The 22,180-nt window shown below is 30.1% G+C and overlaps 4 protein-coding genes across 4 annotated transcripts; 2 read left to right on the top strand and 2 right to left on the bottom strand.

Moving 5' to 3' along the window:
- The first annotated feature begins 220 nt into the window (after positions 1-220).
- On the top strand, positions 221-5,454 carry LOC107066698 (large ribosomal subunit protein uL10m). The gene is given in 4 exon segments (XM_089175060.1): positions 221-380; positions 4,502-4,822; positions 4,825-5,013; positions 5,092-5,454. Coding segments are annotated over 4 exon segments (741 nt in total). The 5' UTR covers positions 221-358; the 3' UTR covers positions 5,301-5,454.
- On the top strand, positions 407-4,249 carry LOC149033552 (partitioning defective 3 homolog). The gene has a single exon (XM_089175044.1). The coding sequence runs from the start codon at positions 1,060-1,062 to the stop codon at positions 3,952-3,954; it is 2,895 nt and encodes a 964-aa protein (XP_089031170.1). The 5' UTR covers positions 407-1,059; the 3' UTR covers positions 3,955-4,249.
- Positions 5,455-5,563: 109 nt separating the features above from the next.
- Positions 5,564-8,252, bottom strand: LOC107066679 (ranBP-type and C3HC4-type zinc finger-containing protein 1). Its single transcript, XM_089175068.1, is given in 6 exon segments — positions 5,564-6,018; positions 6,752-6,976; positions 7,098-7,280; positions 7,378-7,489; positions 7,630-7,777; positions 7,913-8,252. Coding segments are annotated over 6 exon segments (1,005 nt in total). The 5' UTR covers positions 8,172-8,252; the 3' UTR covers positions 5,564-5,940.
- Positions 8,253-11,050: 2,798 nt separating this feature from the next.
- On the bottom strand, positions 11,051-21,267 carry LOC107066703 (uncharacterized). Its single transcript, XM_015321588.2, is given in 11 exon segments — positions 11,051-13,315; positions 13,439-13,666; positions 13,668-13,682; positions 13,755-13,937; positions 14,001-14,112; positions 14,195-14,385; positions 14,684-14,838; positions 15,010-15,187; positions 15,328-15,566; positions 15,739-17,089; positions 17,091-21,267. Coding segments are annotated over 11 exon segments (5,001 nt in total). The 5' UTR covers positions 19,359-21,267; the 3' UTR covers positions 11,051-13,234.
- Between the last annotated feature and the right edge of the window lie 913 nt (positions 21,268-22,180).

Raw genomic sequence — 22,180 nt, 5'->3', positions numbered from 1 at the left:
GTACTATTTTAAGTTGGTAGTTCGATTTAATTAATATTATTATTATTATTAGATATTATTATATAGTATTTATTGATATATTTTATATTAAGTTTAATTTATAAAATAAAAAATTTAAGTTTTTATTGATAATCGATATATCGAATTCATTAGTAACAAGTAAGATTAAACTTCGATTGAAAAGGAACCTTAAAGTTGGATCTTACGTTGGTCGAGAGAATCAATGGATTTGGACCATTCCTGTTTAGTTAGGGAATAAATAAGGATGGAGTGTTAAGAAGAGGATAAAGTAATCGTACACACACGTGTATCTTCGATTTAAATTAAAATCTTCGAAGTAATTTGTTGTTATTGAAAAATGGCGCGACTTTTGAATAAAGGTAATTTATAATTATCATTAAATTCGTTAGAATTATCGATTAATTGATAATATAATATCGACGATAGCGTTAGCGGCACGTTCTATAAATGAATATTTTGTATGTTGGCTAACCTGTCAAGTGAGATTTACGTTTCGTTTCGAATTCCTATCGTTCCGCGTGTACGGAACATTGGAACAAAATGTCGTAATGGCGAGTGCGTCTGTTCGGTGTATTTGATAGGATCGTAGTATTTCGAAGATTAAGTGTCCGTTTGACGATCAAACTAATAGACAAATATTTGTTCATTTTATTTACATTATCCAGATTATTATTATTTTTCTTATAAATATATGTAAAAAAAAGTACGGTTATCTTATCGATGATAAGGATTATACGTTTGTCAAGTATATTCTTAAAACATAGTGATTGCTACGTCGATGATTCACTCGGAAGATATGGTGGTAAACGGAGCGACTACAAGTGCATTATGAGGATTTTAATCTTGAATAAATGCATTGTGCATTTTGCATTATGATAATAGTACCGACGATGCACTTTAATTGAAATTATTTTTCCTAAATAAACGAGTATTTTTATCCAATTAATTATTCGTAATTAAAAAGTTAGTACAAAGTGATATGATATTAAAAACGCTAATGTCAAAAGTAAGATTTTCCTAAATAATGAAATTAACGCGATGAAGGTAACTGTGTGTTTTGAAAACGTCAGAGTGGTAGTCCCATGTGGAAATGGGACACTGCTTGTCAAAGATTTGATGCATGAAGCAATATTAAGATATAAAAAGGCAACTGGAAAGAATGACACTGGCATAACCATTAATAGTTTATCAACGTTGACTGGTGGTGGATTACTTGATCCTGATGATAGGTTATGCGATGTTGCTGATGATAGAGAACAAATTGTTGCACATTTTACAAGCAATGATGTTTTACATGCTGGTGGTGATGGAGCAAGCTCGGTTGGTACCAATAGTCCAGACTTTTTTCATACCGATGGAAAAGATCAAGGTTATATAATTGACACTCATATATCGGTATCAAACAGTAGTATCAAAAGAGAAGGAGCTAAACGATTATCTATGCATGCACTTTCTAACAGAGAACCTACATTAACTACGTACTCTGCTCAATCTTTACCTCGAGAATCTCGACGCAGAGAACCTTTAGGACAAGATGCCAAAGCTTGTTACGATTTTGCAAGTGCCAATATTGATCCATTGGATCAAGGAGAGATTCGTGAAATTGTGATTAAGAATGAGGCTGGCCCATTAGGATTACACGTCGTACCATGTTATGATCTTTTGGGTAATGATCAAGGTCTCAGAGTGGAAGGTATTGAACCTAATGGACGTATAGCTCGTGATGGTCAAATAGATCTACATGATAAGATAATTAAAATAAATGGGCATAATCTATTACACATACCATTTTCCAAAGTTCAAGATATCTTTAGAACTTGTATGACTGAAAAATGTTTAAAGATATCTGTTATTAAGCATAAAAAATCTCACAATGATAAATCTATTAGAAAAAATCATTCCAATGCTAATGAAAGCACAGACAAATCTGAGAACGAAGACAATGTTAAGAGATTGCAATGTAGCAATTATAATATATTACAAACAGCTAATACCAGGAAGATTGGTCGTATGATAGAAATAGAATTAACTAAAGGAAATAATGGATTGGGCTTTAGTGTAACAACACGAGATAATCCTGCGGGAGGACATTGTCCAATTTATATTAAAAATATTTTGCCTATGGGTGCTGCTGTCGAGGATGGTAGATTAAGGCCTGGTGATAGATTACTTGAAGTTAACAAAAAAGAAATGACTGGTAAAAGTCAAGCTGAAGTTGTTTCTTTATTGAGAAGTATTCCAGCTGGTGGTAAAGTTCGATTGGTGGTTTCACGTCAAGAAGAAATCGTATCTTCGAGTTCCTTGGATTCACATTGTCAAACGTCTCCTGTTAATCAACCATTAGAAGTATTAGAAGGTTCCAAATATTGGAATGCATTAGATAGATCTCCGACGAATAAGAATAATGATTTTCAAGAGAAATTAAATGTACACGATTATGAAAAGTGTACGTATAAAGCTGTCAAACCTTCAGAAGATATTGTATTGTCTCCTCGTAAAAATCGTATGATATTAACATTAGATATTCCAGTACATGATTCAGAAAAAGCTGGCTTGGGTGTCAGTGTTAAAGGTAAAACGAGTAGTACAGACGACAATACTAATATGGATTTAGGAATTTTTATCAAAAGTGTACTTCATGGCGGTGCAGCTTCTAGAGATGGTCGTTTACGTACCAATGATCAATTACTTAACGTTAATGGTGTATCACTTTTAGGATTATCAAATACTGATGCAATGGAAACATTAAGAAGAGCAATGCTTAATACAAATAGTTCAGTCACCGGTGTTATTACTCTTACAATTGCTAGGCGTTTATCATCTTATGATACTAATGATAAAAATATCATCGATAATATGTCTTCTCATTGTAAAATAGAATCTCCTAATTCAATATACATTTCAGATTCCACTAAAGTAAATGACGGTAGAGTTAAAGAAAAAAATAATTTAAATTCACAATCTGAAACACTTGATAATGCAGGATTATTATCTTGTGTAACAGCTTCCCCATGGAATCCCGTTATTGATAGATTAACAGAACAATATAATAAAAATAGTTTAAGAAATGAGAGTTATTGTATCGCGACTAATAAAACATGGATTGAACCGGTTACCGTGAGCAATGTTAAAAAAATAACTATAGGACCAAGAGAAGATAGGGTGGAATCTGTATTATTAGAAGAATCTAATAACGAATGTTCTCAACCTGCAGAAAATAAGAAAAATGTTGATGATAAAGATAGTCAGTATTCTGGTGATCCAACTTATGATAGTCAATTGTCATTAGAAGAATTTAATTCTTCGTCTAATAAATTTTCACGTGATGCTTTGGGTAGACAAAGTATGTCGGAGAAGAGGCATGCTGCCCTTGATGCTAAAAATACAGATACTTATAAAAGAAATAAAAAATTACGAGAAGGTAGAGAAAATAAAAATGTAGAACAACCAAACAATCAATCAGGAGATGTGGAAGATGGTACAAGAAAAGAATGTAAAACTGATAATTATGATAAAGGTGGTATTAAAATAACGGTAACTGAAAGTACCTCATGTGATAATAATATGAAACCTTATGATAAAAAATCAGTAGATCCAACTCAATCAGAATATGTTTATACTATTCCTGGATGTAATAATAAGTATACTTCACCAAGAAAGCATTGGCTTGTTGATGATGTTCATGGAGATATATCTAATACTAATCATTTCAAAGATGAACACGAAGGATTTTCTAATACTCGTGGGGATGTTAAACAAGCGTCACTTAATTCAGCTTTAGATGATAGATATAAACGTTCTAGAAAGAAAGGTGTAATTCGTTCAATGTTAAGACTTGGTAAAAATAGAAAGTCGCTTAATTTTGGTGACAATATCGAAGGTCGTCATGAAAGCAGTAATTATTGTAGCGGAACAATTAATTATATTGCATAATACTAAAGACAAAATAGGATTAAATAAATAATTAAGATTAATAAGTAAAACACTGTTATACATATATTATATATTTAGTAATTTTTATTGCACACAACACATACACACACACACACGTATCAAATTAAATACATTTATATACATACGTACATGCATACAAATATGACACCACCTATTCTCGTATATGCGTATATATATATATATATATTTTTTTTTTATTTACATGTACGATTTTGTCCCAAAGTGCCTTATAACGTTAATAATGAAATAAATCATTCTGTAAATAATTATTTTACATTCTCGTCTACTTTTTACATTCTGTATTAACTATTTAATTTTTCAGTCGAATAAATAATACTTAAGAACATTAATTATTTTCTTGTTACCAATATTTATAATCTTAGATTATTAAATAGTTATTGTATTAAATTAAATTGAATGGGATCCAAATAATAGTACTGGTGGGTAGTACTATAATACTTTAATAATAATGAATATATTTAATATAATATCGGAATTAATGATTATTATTCATATTTTGTTTCAGCATTTCAGATTTCATTACCAAATCAACTTTTCCTACAACAAAAGCGTTGTAAAGGGAACATTAATTTAAAAAAACCTAGACCAACGCATTACATCAAAGCATTACATCAAAAATTTCTCACGCCATTTTTTTCAAACCCTAACGAAGGCAAACAATTGATAGATTTATGCAGTAATATTAAAATAAAGTCTCAAGAAAAATACACCAATCCGTATCATGAAATTTTGGCACGAGAAGCTTTAAATTGGTTTGATAATTCTAAGATGATAGCTTTCCTTCATAAAAATTCAATCAAAGCAGAGGACGCATTTGATTTTGCTGTATTATTGAAAAAAAGAATATGTATTTGAAAGGTTATCCGTCTTCTGTTTTAAAATTGGCATTAGAAGGTACGACGTATGAAGCTTTAAATATTTTATTTCAAGCACCATTTTATTTAGTATTCAGTCCAGAAAAAAATGTAATAGAACTTGAAAAAATTGTTAAAAAGACACCAGAAGTTATTCTAATGGGTAAGTATTATATATTTAATTTTATACAAGGATGATGATTATTATTATTATTAAATCATTTTTAATTTATTATTATAGCTGGTATATTAGATGGAAAGTTATTGAACCTTAATGATTTTATACTTTATGGTAAAATGGATCTTATTTCTGCACAAGTATCTTTAGTTCAATTATTACAAAATGCGGGTGGTAATAACTTAAATCAACAACTCATTCATTATCCATCAAAATTAGTTAGTCAATTGCGACAAATTGGTACAAGTGATGTACCTTCTCAAGAAAATTAATTCTTAATCTGTTAGGTCAGATTTACAAACATTTTTAATTTATAATTTATTATAAATATTAGATTTGTAAGTGAAGCTTTAAATAAGAGCTATTGTTGATTAACAAGTAACTTGTAATAATGTTAATAATAAAAAGAAAATGTCAGTACAATAATGATTCTTATAAAACATATCATTTGCAGAGGTATTCTAGTTTTTTTTAGATTTAATACGGTTGGTAATTCATCGATTGGAATTACTCAGTCGGTAAGAATTATTCTACAATTTTCTTTGTTCTTTGAAATACAATTAGCATTAAAAAATTAAATCATAAAAATCTTAGACTATTAAATATTTTTGGACAAAAAAGTGATTAGTTTTGAAATTATATTATATATTAATTAAACTGTTATTTATTATAAAATTATTCAAAATGACAGAACAACTCTTAATTAAAAATTCAAATTCATACGATAGTAAAAATATCTTTGGAATTAGCAAATATACAAAATAATTAATTGTTAAACATTATATTTTTATATACTATATAATGTTTTCACATAGTAATAGTAACAGTATAGTTTTTATATATTAATTATTATACTAAATATATATATATATATATATATGCTTATCTTATAATTCGTATACTTTTGAATAATTAATGACAACCCTGACACAATGGATCACACTTTTTATACGCAGAACATTGACACCCTCCGGAAGTATCACCAATGCCCTAAGGTTAGTAAAATTAATTAGTAAATTTAATTCATCCATTTTGGATATTTTTTTTTTTTGTAAATTGTTATATCAATAAATAGGTTTGTAAAAAATTTGTGTTTTGAAAATAAAACTAACAATTCATTAATCAAATATTATTTAAAATCACTTGTTGGTTCAGACTGTATTTAAACATACATGCATTAAAGATTATTCGTAAAGTAATTTCATTCTTTTTTTGTTCTACTCATTGATAGTTCCAAAAAAAAAAAAAAACAGAAAATTATACAAAACTGTTCAAACTCTTTATTTAATTAAAATTAATATATATTTTTTTTGTTATATTTACGACTACGTTTTATATTTTTCCATGAGTGTGACGACCCATTACTCAGTCATATTATCATCAGTTTAGTTTTTAGTCAGAGTTTACATTAAACGGAAAGATAAGAAAACTCTAATCAAACAACAACTACCATTGCGTATTTTAAAAGCTCATAATGATGAACAAAAGTAAGCTTTTCTATAATACTTGGATTTGCAACAAAAAAAAGAGACTTGAATGGCCTATTTACCAACACTCGTCCCACAAAGGGGGTTGTTGATTAGCAGTAGCAAGGTTTTTTATGGTGTAATGTTGGTGTATGTGTGTACATGTATAAATATTGGTGGTGATTGACGATTGAAGAAATGAATTGTTAGCTAAAAAACGAAATTACTTAGCGAATAATCAAAGATAATTAAATTACTTTAGGACCCCAACGCAATCCTCGTGTTCGCCAGCATAATTGAGTTTTGCATATAGTACAAGTAATACTATCACAACCACTTATTTTCATAACCACTGCTTGACATTGAGGACATAACATTGCATCTTTCTTATCTAGCATTTGATTTATCAATATATCAGATTTTTCTATATTCGACAAAGAGGAATCAAACTGATCTTCTGCACAGCTTTTTTTATGTATCATCTATCAAAAAAAAAAGAAAAGAAAAATATACACAATTATACATAAATAATAAACTTACAAAAGGAAAGGGATGAAATACAGTAAAACAAAAAAAATATGTTAAATTGATTAATTACATTACCTTACATCGAAGACAATTTGTTTTCTTACAAACTGGACAGGTAAAATTATCAACATCTGATTCATAAATGCACCAACCAGGACAATTCGGTGTTTTGCAATGAAAAGCTGATTTTCCAGCTTTAGCTTCAGCATGGATTATTGATTTTTCTAAATATTTGTTAAAATCAATTGGATTTAGAACCTGTAAAGTTAAAGTTTGACAATGACTTTTTAATCATAGGAAATTAATTATTAATTTAATATAGTTTGAAAAAGGTTTATTGTTTTTGTTTTTGTACTTCTTTGATTTCACATTGTCCAATAGTTGCGTCGCAGGAATAATTTTTATCACTGTATGGACATTTAATATCAACGTCTGTAGAATATTTGACCGTGTTGGAAAGACATTCTCTAAAGAAGAAACAAAAAGAAATATAAATATATGAATAAATAGACAAATTTTCAATTTTAAAAATAAATATGATCATTGTGTGTCATATAGAGAAAATAAAAACAAAGGAAAAACATGAAAATATGATTAAATGACTTACTTGCAAAATGTGTGCAAACAATTCTTTAATACTAATCCCTCAAATGGTTTATAAGAAATGAAACAAATGGGACATTCGAATGGTTCGAAATTTGGCACAATATTATTTTCTGTTAATGCTACGAGCTCTTGGTAGCTATCAATTTGTACTGGATCAGTTATTTTATGTTCAGTTTGCACATTCTTAAAGAAAAAAGAAAAACAAAAAGGAACAAAAGAAATGAAAAAGATTGAATTGCGAAATAAACAATTTAATTTGAAAAAATTATTTGAGAAGATTTTGCTTTTTGTTTGTTTGTTTGTTTGTTTTTTTCTTCATCATTCTTTAATACTTACATTCGAATGGACATTATTATATTTCTTACATATTGGACATAAAAATTCGTATACATTGGAACCTTCAATAACACACCAACCTTCGCATTGAAAAGTTTTACAATGAAATATTCTACTAGTGGTATTATTACTCGATCTTTCAACGCATACCATTAAATATTTTTTATAAAGAATCGGATCAACTATCTGAAATATTATTTTTAACATGATTTTTGTTAATTTACACAATAACGTAAAATGATTTGGTAATGTGTTTGTTATCAAATTTTGTACGAAATAATTGTGTAATTTTTAAGAGTGAAGAAAAAGATATAATTTATTGTACAATTAATTTATTACTTCATATATATATGAATATTTATTTTTTATTTAAACTCACCTCTTCAATTTTATATTTTTCTTGATCAATCAATACGTAGCATTCTGGATACGGACATTGAAGTTCTACCTTTTTGTAATTAATTATATTTTTCAACAAATCTTCTATACAATATCTAAAGATAATAATTCATTAATATTATTACATTTTTTTATCTTTTTCTTTTTTTTAAATCAATTCTTACCGGCTGAAAAGATGATTACATCTATCAAGAGTAATTGTAACTCCTTCACCGTACCAAGGTAATTCGTTATTACAAAGGGGACATGTATAACATTCAATTGATTCTTCATTTTTCACCTGTAATAAATAATTAATTGAGAAATACAATTTATATATATATATATATTACAATAGAAATTAAATATATTATATTATATTTTAGAATTATTTATATTATTTAATATATTAAATATTATTTATAATATTATAATAAATATATTAGAATTATACATATTATTAATATACCTATATATATATTTTATATTATTATTATATATATATATATCTATTATAGTTAATAGAATTATTATATAATTATATTAAATATATATATATATATATATATATATATATATATATATATATATATATATATATATATATATATATATATTGGAAATAAAATAAAATATATTTAATTTACCTTAGTCATAAATTCCACGACATTTTCTTTTTTGTTATTATTACTTTTATTTTCTGTTACTTCTTCACATAAATTATTTTTCGTATTATTGGATTGTTCGATAATAGTACTCTCATGCGAGGAAGCATCATCTTCTAATATCTTGTCATTTGGTTCATCATTTACCAATGTTATCAACTCTTTGGAAAATATTTTAAACTCTTGTCCTTGCTCAGCTATTTGATGTTCATTTTGAACATTCTTAAAAAAAAAAAGGAACAAAAAAATACAATAGATTTAATAATTATTAGAATTTAAATTGAAAAAATTATTTGAAAAGTTTTGCAAACTTTTTCTTTGTTTGTTTGTTTGTTTTTTCTTTTTCTTTCTTTAATACGTTGAGCGTCATATTAATCAGTGACTGACACTAGACTTTTCGTGTAGGCCATGTCCGTCACAAGTGACCGACACGTTTAACTATTTTCAATACAAAATAACGCCTATGGCCTGACAGAAATTTTCATAAGAATTCGTGTGATACTCAACGTGTTAATAATTACTTCCTAATAGACATTATTATATTTCTTACATATTGAACATAAGAATCTTCTAATATCTTGTCATTTGATACTTTATATCCTATTTCTACAGTTTCTTCCATTTGTCTCATAATTTCTTCATGTTTTTCATCAGTTTGCGTGTAAGTGTTTCTCATCAATTTGGGTTTTTTAAATTTACAATCTGTTTCCTAAGTTTATCATTTTAATTTTTTATAAGATAATTGTGTAATTTTTAATTGAAAAAAACAAAAAAAAAACAAAAAATTACAAGAGGAAACGAAAAAAGAAAAAAAAAGTTCAATTTACAAACTAATTATAATTGAAGTATTTATTATTTATATTATTACTTACATAATATTCCGGTGATCTCCTGAAAAAAAAAAACAACAAAAAATACAAAAGAAATATTGTAAAAGAATTGTATAAAATGTATATAATAATAAAATCATAGATATTTTAATGGTGTTATTCGAATAACGACAAACTTTTAATACACAAATGAAAATTAATAAATATTTCAACATCACGTTGGTACGCTTTTTATTTGTTTATTAATTGATCAGATATTATGAATAAAACTTAGATTTTTTTTTTTTATTTTTTTCTATTCATAAATATCGCAGTATGAAATAAAAACCAAAAAATAAAAAAGACAATAAATTATGAATTACATTAATAAATTAATTTAATTGAATTAAAAAAAAAAATACTCCACTCCACTTGCACTCAAAAAAAAAAATAAAATAAAATTATTAAGATAAAAAAAAAATGAAATAGCATACCTGTATTGAAGGTCACTTCTTTGTAAATTATTCGAGGAAATGCTCATCTTTAATATCTACTTTTATCTTCTTAATGTCTTCGTTTAACAGAAAACCTTTTGGGTACATCAAACAGGACCATGCGCACCATTCAACGTGGTTAAACTACGAATGCTATGATGTTATTCGGTTTCCAATATACATAAATCTTCTTCTCTTTTTTTTTTGTTCAAGCTGAATTTTGCAATGGTAAAAAACAAGAAAAAAAGAAGAAAATCATAAATGCAAAAGTATGTGTGTGAATATGTGTTCAATGTTTTCAATGTATTTGCATTAAACGATATTTTGTTATTTTCCATAGCAACAAATATTATCGTCTTTTATTTTTATTTTTATTTTCAACAGTAAGTAAAATTCATCATAAAATACATATCTTCTTTAATTATATATTCTTTTTTAATATATACTTTAATATATATATATATATATGTATGTTTCTTCTTTTTTTTTTTTTTTTTTTTTTTTTTTTTTTTTTTTTTTTTTTTTTTAGATAGAAAGAGATACTTCAGTTTATTAAAATAAAATACAAATATTCGATATTATTTATAAAATAAATATTGAAATAAAAAGTATGACAATTATTTAACGTTACAGATAACGAAATTGATTGTCCAACGAATGAATATATAAAAATGAAAATAAATATAAATTACAGTAAATTAAAAGACAAAATAATAAATAAATTTGTTGTAAAACGTATATAAAGAATATATTTTATTGTATTACAATATGTTTAATAGCAAATATTAAAAATAATTCATAAAATATTAAACGATTGTCTTCCTCTTCTTCTACTTTTTTGTTTTTTATTTGTTTTTTTTGTAAATAGAAAATGTATTAATTGTAAAAATTAAATAGATGATTGTAATATTAAATTAATTCCTCATCATCTCATTCCCCCTGTGGGTTGGGGGTGTTAGAATACACCCACAGTATCCCCTGCTTGTCGTAAAAGGCGACTAATAGGGGTTGAGTGTTAGGCCGATAACCTAACCTCGTAAAAAGCCACTCACTTATTAGGAAAAAGATTAGAAAATGAAAGCTCGACTGAATCACACTGATGTTAACTTTTTCAAGAAGATCAAGAAAACTCATTCTGAATTTGTAATATGAAGGAGTTAATTATTATTTTAATAATAATTATTAAAAATATTTACAGAAGATCGGAAATATTTTCACAATGGAACAAACACAAATACAATTCAATTGAATCGAATTTTAATCTTTACAGTATATCTATTTATATTTATATTAATATATTTCTTTTCATAATATATTTATCGTTTAAAATTAAAATAAAATTCATTATAAATTTAATTAGGTTATAATCGTATTTTCAAAAAAAAAAAAATTTTGTTGAATATTAATTTCGTGAGGTGCAGAAATAAAAAAAAAATACAGACGAACACAGATACAGAGTACATATATATATATAATAATAATATAATAATAATATACATTCTATTTAATATGTTAATTAATATGTATGTCCAGCGATATTTACAGAAATGACGTAGATGCAGAGAACAAAATACAGAAGAATTAAGAAAACTTATACAGAATACAGAAAAATGGCAGACTTTCTAACTTATTTACTTTCACATATTTGTATCAAAAATGTATTATGCCCTTTTGGAAAGGGAAAGGAAATAAATGAATCTTATTAGTCTTCAATATAACTGGAGATGGGTGGGAGCTTTCAAAAACAAAAAACAAATGTATTTCCCTTCCCCTCCCCCCAGAGATTCGTATCGTTGGTTTGAAACGCAAAAAGAAAAAAAAAGAGAATAAAAACAAAATAAAAAGAAAAAAACAAAAAATATACCATCAAATAAAAAGGGGATTCTCTTCGATGCTATGTCGATTCGAATGTTTTCACGAGAAGTAAAAATGCACAGAAATTCGATTACACAATATATATATATATATATGTATATATTTCCTGTTAGTAGTGTGTCGGCACACACTTTCATTTCCCAATCTCGTCCATTTCAATTGTACGAGGTAAAATACGTAAAGCATAACGCGTTCAATGTTAGGATTTCGAATTCGATGACAACGGGACACCATATATACGTACATCTGTTACACAACATATACACAAATAAAACTCGTTATCTATCCATGTGTGTGTGTGTGTGTGTGTGTTTAACACGTTACACGTACGATTGTTTTATTTTTTTTATTTTTCTGGTATTTTATATTATTTACAACATTTTCTACGTGTGTTACAATTAAATTAGTTTATTTCAAAGATCATTAACTTCGTAGGTTTTATAATACTGTTTAAGGGTCTATCCAATTTCAATCAATATAATTGTGGTTATTCAGTCATCATTGGGATCTTTCATTTATTTTATTTATTTTTTTTTATTGAATCTAAAGATCAATCTTAAATTTGATTGAAAGATAACTTTTGAAACATCCTGTACGTTGCAGTAAAAGTTTATAAAATTAGTAATTGTATGCAATTTCAAAATTAAATTTTATATTTGATTAATTATTAATATATATTTATGAAATATAAAAAATATTTATGCACATTAGTATACTCGTGAGTTTACAAAAATTAACAATTTATTACAATGAATAAGATGAATGGTATTATAGGTTATGATTAAAAATGATATTTTATGGTGTATCCCTTTATTACAAATCTTATTAATTATAAATGGATAATGACGTGTGTTTAATTGTTCTCATTGTTTCTCTCACATTCTTTGAAATCAATGTATACAATGACGTGTTATTATGAATCACCTAACGTCATTAGAACATCAACAGCAATAGTAGTAGGTTGACTTGACGTTTTTGAATAGATAAAGAAAGGTGCATTGTGTTTGTCCAGGTTGATAAGGTAATAAGCAGAATACTTCCAATGGTTCTCAGTGACAGTAATTGCAACGAGGATGACACTTGACTCCATTTTCTCCGCACCTACAGCCTCCGGATGTGTCACCCTTACCCTTTGGGGTTTGTGAAAGACAAAAAAGGATCGATACAAGAAAAATGTTATATGTATATATATATATGTATATATGTTTCATAGATATTTTAAAGTTATTTCTTGCAAATGTATTTGAACTTACTCCTGGTCCCCAACGTGGTCCTCGAGTTACCCAACATATTTCTGTTTTACACATTGAACATTTCAACCAATCGCAGCCCCACTTTTTCATGAGAACAACTGCACAAGTAGGACAAGCCAATGCTTCACCCCTGTCAACCATTTCTTCAAGCATTGCTGCTGTCCTTCGAGATTCTTGATCGGTTTCTTTGGATAATCTTAATTCTTGTTGATATTGTTTACAATTTTTTTCCAGTATGTGCGGCCTGATGAAACACATATTAATTTATTATCATTATATTTTCTTTTTTAATTGAATTAAAAAACAATATTGTTACCTGACAGGTTAGACAATTATTGACACCACAAACAGGACAGAGAAAATTGTTAACGTCATCGTCGTAATAACACCAACCAGGACAATCAGGTGTTTTGCAATGAAATGCATTATTACCAGCATTGTTTTCTGCTTGAGCAATCGACTTAGCAAGGTGTTGCTGATAAACTTCAGCTTCGACGAGCTAAAACATTTTATCATTGTCAATTTGGAATTTTTAATTAATGTTTAATTATAATCAACCAACCGCTTTTATTTCACGTTCCTGAAGCGTTGACTCGCAAGTATACTCGGTGTCCCTGTATGGGCATTTTACTTCAGCATCTTCACAATATTTTATTGTGTTTGCTATACATAACCTAAAAAAGAAAAAAAAGAAAACAAGTAATTATAGGATTATTAAGTGAAAATAATTGGGTTTTGTTTTATAATAAAACATACTTACAAAACATGTGTAAACAATCTCTAAGAATTACACCCTCACGTGGACCATAAGTTACGAAACATATTGGACACTCGATAGCTTCAGAATTTGGTATAACATCACAATTTTCTAAGGATATTAATTCCTCGTAACGTTCCATTTTCACTTCCTCAGGCGTCTGTTCTTCCTCAGGTTCAACCTGTTCCTCCTTATGACAGAAAAATAAGAATACAGAATTGGAGGTGTATAAAAATATGAAGTTTTGAATTCAATCGATAATGTTAACTCTCTTCTATTGATTCACATATTTTTTTCATTTAATTAATGTTAAGGTTAAAGTTCGAAATTGGGGAATGTCAAGATTCACATGGTGAAAGACCGAATATTTGGATTTATTTTTACTCATTAATATTTGAGATATAAATGAAGCAATTATGTGAATCTTGACATTTTCTAATTTCAGTTTTTTTATTAAATTGATAAAATCCAAAGTTAATCAATTTTACCTGTTTATCATAAGGAGTGACAGTAGTCGGTTTAACTTCCTCCTTCATCGTTATTACTTTTTCTTCCGGTTGACGTATTACCTTCTCAACCTTCGAAAGTTCTTCCAGGGAGTTTGATTTTCCGGCTTGCACTACTACGGAATCCTTTTGCAATTCTAAATAAGTTGGGGAAGAGGAGATGTGTTTTTTTTTTGTATTCTTTTCTTTTCTTTTCTTTTTTTTAGCTAGCTAGTTGGTAGTTAATTATCCAGAAAAGTGATCACTGATATTTTTATTTTTATTTTATCTTTTGTCTTATTTTTTCTTTTTCCTATTTTAAAACTTACCCGGTGCAACGAGATATAAGAAAATAGGTGAACCATCGATCGCCTGTAATTCCTCCAGCGTAGTCTCATCACGATCAGCTAAATTCTTTCCAATAATCCAACGTTGCACGTTAGTTGGTATCTCGAATTCCGTGTAGACTTTAATCTTCAATTCGGCGACCGTCATTCTCGTTGGTAGCTACGATAAAGGTTGTGTGTTGGCATCGTTTACTGAACTTCTAAGTAATGTTATTTAATAAATGACTTCACAAATACCTTAGATACCCCTAGATCAAGCTATTGGTGATGGTGGATGTTGCACAATTACACACGACTTACCTGAAGAGGTATAGGTCCTTGATGAGCCAGTTTATCTTCAATGTACATATTAACCTTTATCGATCGATCTTTTAAACGTGCTGTACGTTGTCGTATAACTGAACAATGAATCTTTAATCTTGCCAATTCCTTTGCTAATCCTGCAGCTTGCTGATGATGACCCGAAGCTATTGCTGCTTCCAATTTTCTCAACAAACGATTTATTGCCAATGTGTTCATATTATTGTTCGTTGTCTCTTCTAAAATGAACAAAAAAAAATAAATATTAAAATGTTAATCAAATAAATTCACATCTCTCTTGGGATTTGTGTATTTGATTTGATTTATTTCATTTTATTGATTAAAACGAGCTTTCTAGGTTAGCTTTAATTATGGAATTATTAATTATTGGATTATTATAGAATAAATAACCTTCTTTAGGTTCCTCGTCATAATGTATAAATGGTCGTTCGTTCGAAGGAGATATATTCGATAATCCTGGATCATTCTGAGAAGAGTGAACCCCCTTAACAGAACGTGAAGGATCTTCCTCATCACGTTGGTGCTTAGTCGTGGGTGGAACAACGGCGTTAGCGTAAAGTGATCGTTCGATTACATTCGCGTAAGTGTTTTCCTTGTGTAACTGTTGATGTTGTTGTCCCTTGGTTGTCTTGATAGCTTCTATCACAGCGAAATCACGAGGGCGAATCAATTGAAAAGTGTTTTTAGCTAAAGCCAAACCCGAGACAGCTTTACCGGATGTCCTGTAAACGACATCTTCTTGTTTCCATCCTGTAGAGGAAGAAACTGAAGAAGAAGAAGAAGTAGAAGAAGGTGAAGATGAAGATGTTGACGGTTGATTCAATCGACGTACATTTCCACTCGTTTGAGAGGAAGAGGATACTTTTTGCTTTTCAATCTCATAATCTAACTGAGGAGTTTGAGTTAATGGGGCTGCTTCCTTTTTCAATACAGATTTAGCTATGTAAGATATTTTGCTAGTACTTGGCAAGTAATCTTTGTTTATCGATAATACTTCATCAGTTGACCTAGGTTTCTTAGGTTTTGGACGTTTCGGTAACGAATGTTTCATTTCTTTTAACATTTCTTTTAAATCTGTCGTAGAACGATCTTCCATGGTGTTCAACAACGATGTCACCGGTGTCTTTTTATTTGGCTTGAATTTATTGTAAGTTGGTTCGATCAAACTACGATGAATCTCATCATCCATCGGGATCGATTTCGTCGTAGCTCGCATAATCGCCTTCTTTGCTTTCCCATCTTTCTCAGCTTCCACTAGGATGTCGAGCACTTTAGTCACTTTACTCGATATTCCTTCATCTTCTTTTTCTTCTTCATCTTCTTTTATTTTTTCTTTTTCTATTTCCTCTTCTTCTGCCTCTTCTGCTTCTTCTATAGATAATATCTCCCTGTCCTTAGGTACCTCGAGATTGGAAATTGGCGTAAGTTGAGCAACATGTTTCGGTTCTTTTCTAGTACGCAATTGTCTTTCTATTTCGTCGAAAATATTAGAAAATTCTTTTTGAGTAGTTTCGAAATTACGTTCGGATAATTTTCTAGGCTCTTTGGTTAATACATTTTCCATGCTTTTAGGGTTAGTTGAATCACGTGAACGAGATAACAAATATCCTTCACCCCCACTAACATTTCCACTGGAAATAACATTATCCTTTTTCCTATCTTTTTCCTTTCTTTCGTTGCATCCAACTTGTTCGTTCTTAGATTTCATTTTTTCTTCCATCAATGGTAGAAACGTTTCTTTAGGTAGAAGTTAAAGGCTCGTTGTTCATTCGATTTGCAACTAGCTGACTTTGTAAGAATGATATCCTACTGGAAGTTTCTTTTATCAATCTATCGTTGTTATCCTTTTTCGTTGTTGTCAATAATTTATTTTCTACTAAATCTTTACTGTCGACTTTTGTCGTCGTCGTAGTCGTAGTCGTAGTTGTAGTTTTTTGCTGTTGGGGTAAAAAATATTTGGAAATATCTTTGTCGTATACTTTGACATTTTGTCCACGATTAAATTTGTTGGAATTTTCTTTAAATTCCGTTTGTTCAACTTTAGCCTTTCTGATAACGTCCTGTTCAAATTTGGAACCCTGTTGATCCCTTCTAGCGAAAAAATTACTGTTAACAGTGACCTTGGTTATATTACTGATTGCATTGAATTTTGATATCAATGCACGTGTACCACGTTGTTTGGGGGATGAATTTTCCATAGCTGAGGCAATCATATCTTGAACGAGTTCTTCGTTAACGTCACTTGTCCTTTCGAAAGCTTCAGTGAATCTGGAAGTTTTTAAAAGCATCGATGCACGTGCACGTGCTTGTTCCTCTTGCACGATAGCTGCTGCTTCCTTGTCAAGTTCGCTTATGTTTGTTAAAATTGATAATCCTGATTTTCTTTTAACATCTCGTTTTCGTTCTTCCATCTGTTGTCTTTCACCACGATGAAAAAAACTTAATCTGGATAATGAAGTATCCATGGAATAAGCTGACGAGGATGTTAAATTAGATGACAATGATTGAGCACCGGTTATGGTTGTTTCCTCTTTAGAATCTATAGTTCCGATCGTCGTAGTTGAAGTACGAAGTACATCGGCCTTTCTAGACGTCGTGGAATCTCGAGAATGTTCAAAGACGCTACGTTTGTACCAAGGTCGCGGCATGGCCGTACAAATTGTTCCCGTGTCTCCGACAATTCGAAAATTCGTAGTATCCTGTTGAATATTTTCTAAAGTTGTAACAGTATTACCACCACCAGCTGCAGTACCACCAACACCAATAAGACCTAAATTATTTTTATTGTCTTTTTTAACAATACTTTGCTTTTCCAAATCTTTTTTCGAATGCAAAAGACCACCCTGTAATATCAAAGTATCGTTACTGATAACTTGTCCCTCTTCTTGTTTATTTGTATAATATTCTTTCGTATCCATTCCAACATCTGTGGTGATATTTGTGAGATTTCTTTGTAAAGACAAAGAACGGGATAAAGTATCAAGATTTTCTGGAGGTCTCGGTGCTGGTCTCTTTCGTCTGTTGCTATTTTTTGATGGCGCTACTAAGACAACCACTGGTGGTGGTAGTGGTGGTAGTGGTAGTGGTAGTACATCGACCTCGGTGATCTTTGTTGATAATTCTTTTTCCTCCGGTGGATTAGGTGCTCTTCTTTTACCTTTAACGTGTACCTTACGTCTAACTGCGTTTATTTCTATACCATCCAATTCCTTTTTATTTTGATTATGATGATGATGATGATGATGATGATGTCTTATTCTCAAGGAACCGGAAAGTGGTCTTTTCTCCGGTAATGGTAAATTATCGCAGGAGGAATAACTAGTCGTTGTTGGTTGAAGGGAATATCTCGCAGTAATATCCCTTCTACGGGAATGAACGTTAGATGGCAACGTACAGGCGACATCCGCGACTGTGTTCTCTTTGTTAGCAACCAATTTCGAAGCACCAGCTGCGAATGGTCCTACCTCAGCTGCCTGCTTCAAAATATCCAATGACAATTCTTTACCAGTTATTAGTCCACCACTATGAAATGCGAAACTTCGTACAGTTGTTGTACTATAAAACGTGTCTACACTTTCCGCGCTAGAAGATACGCTCTGTTGTCCTCCATTTTCTTCTTCTTCCTCTTCTTCTTCTTCTTCTTCCTCTTCTTTCTTTTCTTTTACTTCAGCTGTTACTTCCTCTTCTTCTTCTTCTTCTTTTTCTTCGCTACGAGTAATCTTATCCAGTATCTTTCTTCTTTTTTCAATCGTAGCTGCTCGACTACCGGCACGTTTGAACCATTTGAAAATAGAAAATCTTGCACCACTTGCACGACGTAAACTCGTCAATTCATCCAGTCCAACACCTTCCTCGTAAACTCCACTTTCACGGACAACGTTTGACACGCCATTTAAAGACACGGTATTGATCTTATTCACGTTAGTATCGTTACTGCTGTTACTGTTATTACTGCTGTTGCTGTTGCTGCTGTTACTTGTGCTGTTAGTGCACGCGTTTCGTTCTACCATTCTTACTCACAAATCCCTCTCTTGGAACACCGATGACTCCCCCACTCTCTCTTTCTCTTTCTCTCTTTTCTTTCTTTTCTTTTCACTCACTCACTCACTCACTCATTCCTAACTATAGTTCTTTATTTAGATTCGCACCAACGTGATTTTAACTTAGTTCCAGTAGCAACGGCTTATATTGCTGTAGCAACCTCCGAGAATCATCCCAAGTTCAGTGTCTTCGACTAAACCAAATTCTATTTCTCTGTCTTCGCAAAAGTCTCTTCTTACGTCTTTGTCCAACTATTCAACTTTACCTCCACCCTTCTTCTTCTTCTTCTTCTTTTTCTTCTTGTCTGACTTCTTAGTTTTCTTCTACTTCAAACCTCAACTCCAATTCCCTAGATCTATTTTTGTAACAGTCTAGGCACATCGTACATTCACCACTAGACCTGCTGCTTGTTTCCCTCAACAGTAGTACCAGCACAGTAACCAGTACTCGTTAAACATTATAATCTGATAGAATTATCAATTGTTGAGATTAGAAATTCACGAAGGAAGGGGGAATCAACAAATATTTATGATGTATATTTTTCGGATAAAAACTGTGGAGAGACACAGGGAATACCAAACTCACGACAAAGATGCTCTTCTCTTCTCTGCAACTATTAATAGACGTCGTTTCTCCTGGCCCGAGTTATTTCAAGTCCACTCTCCTTCTCTTTACCTTCTCTCTCTCTCTCTCTGTCTGTCTGTTTGTCTGTCTCTTTTTCTCTTACCGTCAGAAATCAAAACAGAGAATCGCGATGGTCTCAACGGGTGACACGATCGTTTGGTGAAAAAATATTGTGTCAGTGGTTCAGTGACCATTCACGTTATCAACATTTCCACTATTTAACGAGGAATATCTATTTCTATGGCATATACCCATAATATACTTTCTACTTTATCAAACAACCCCCGCTTTGAACTTTTGTGAAATTCATTAAACATAGAAGAAGACAAATATATATATATTCATATCTTTTAGAATAAATTTATCGTAGGGGTTGTCCCAGTTCATTTTTGACGATTTAAATATAGAACAAGTTTGGTGAATGCTTTTGTTTTTCTTTTTTCATTCTCCTCGTATACTTCGATTATTTTTTGGTAAACTAATGGAATTAAAGCATTGAATTGTCCAACAAAAATTTTGTGATTTTGGTATTAAATCAGTATTATTACCTTCGAAGTATGAATTTTGCTAATAATCCAACGAATTCCATAATTCCGACAGGAGGTGTTAGCCAAACGATTCGATTATTCCGTTAGGAATTAAGCATGCGTTTGTCCTATAGGATTCGAACCTCGAAACCATAAGCGCGTCCCATTCAATCGGTAGGGGATATTTGCTTAAGAAAGCGTAGAGCTCTCTAAGCTGTGGTAATGTACTCTAATTGTATTACTGTGCTGGGTTTCTATTGCTACGACGTTACCGACATCGTTGTCGATTAGATCGTTCAAATTCGGTGAGGTGTACGAACTAACAGAATGGGTACGGGGCTAGGAAAGAGAATGAGGGATGGGAATGGGGGTTGGGGGTGGGATTTAAAGAGAAAGATGAAGATAGATGGATAGATAGATGATAGAGAAACAGAGGAAACTGATTTACATTGCTACTGCCATTTGTGCAGTTGCACGGTGGTACTGCTCGCCCACGGTATTATTTTGGGATTTGACTAATCCTCCTGAGAGAGGCATGGACCAGTAAAGTGATGACCACCAGTAGCTCATTTCGAGATTAGATATACCAAACTATCTGCACAATCTTACTACTATTTCTTTTTATAAATGAATCATGACCATTTATATATACACACATATATCGGTGTGTATATCTGATAAAATACATTTCTATCTTTTGTAGATTAATTATATTGTATTTAATTAACGAATTATTTTCTTCATTTATTCGATTATCAATATTTTGTTTGAAATATATTTTTTCTTGTCTTTATCCAATTTCCCCCATTGGATGACATATCGAATGTCATTCCAAAAATAACTACGTTGGAAATTACCGTTCGGGATTTCGTAAGGAAAGATGGTTCAGTTGATATTAGGAAGATATAAATATTTATTAAGATTCTTTTATTCTTTTTTTTTTTTTGGTAATATTAACAAACTTTTTGTTACCATGCAAAGATTTATCGATTTATTTAGTTGGTTGTATTGTTTGAACAAATACGCATTTATGTAAGAATAATTATATAATTGATATATGTAATAATTAAGTTGTATTATTAAAATTTGGTAAAGTATATTTGTAAAATAAATTAATTAACTTTATTTCATGCACGTTTTCTAACCTAGAAAATTGATATGTGTAATAATTAGGTTATATTATATATATTAATAAAATAAATTGATTAAGTTTGTTTCATGAACATTTTCTAACCTAGAAAATTGATACTTGTAATAATTGGGTTATATTATTAAAATTTGATAGAATATATTCGTAAAATGGATTGATTAAGTTTATTTCATAGACGTTTTCTAACCTAGAACAATTTTCCCCATTCGTTCTTTCGCATTGACGAATTTATTTTACAGCGATCTCGATAACCCCGAGGCAATCAATCAGTGTCTCTCTTTCTCTCTTTCTCTCTTGTTCTTCTTTTATCGTTTAAAACAGATAGACGTAGCTCGCGAGGTGTCGTAAAGTTCGACAGTAATTAACCCGACGTTTCCCTGCTATCGATGGTAGACGTGCCAGTAAAAAGGAAAATGATCCAAAGCAACGGGACTTCTATTTGCTGAACAGAATCTCATTTCCGTCTTTCTCTTTCTCAAGCTTTTATTAT

The sequence above is a fragment of the Polistes dominula genome, unplaced genomic scaffold, assembly GCF_049000335.1.
Source record: "Polistes dominula isolate Pdom_NZ unplaced genomic scaffold, Pdom_raw_medaka contig_32, whole genome shotgun sequence".
Lineage (NCBI taxonomy): Eukaryota > Metazoa > Arthropoda > Insecta > Hymenoptera > Vespidae > Polistes > Polistes dominula.
This window is presented reverse-complemented; position numbering and strand designations above follow the sequence as displayed.

What these genes read in the sequence shown, in the direction of transcription:
- LOC149033552 (XM_089175044.1), top strand. Translation starts at nt 1,060, where the DNA reads ATGAAGGTAACTGTGTGTTTTGAAAACGTCAGAGTGGTAGTCCCATGT.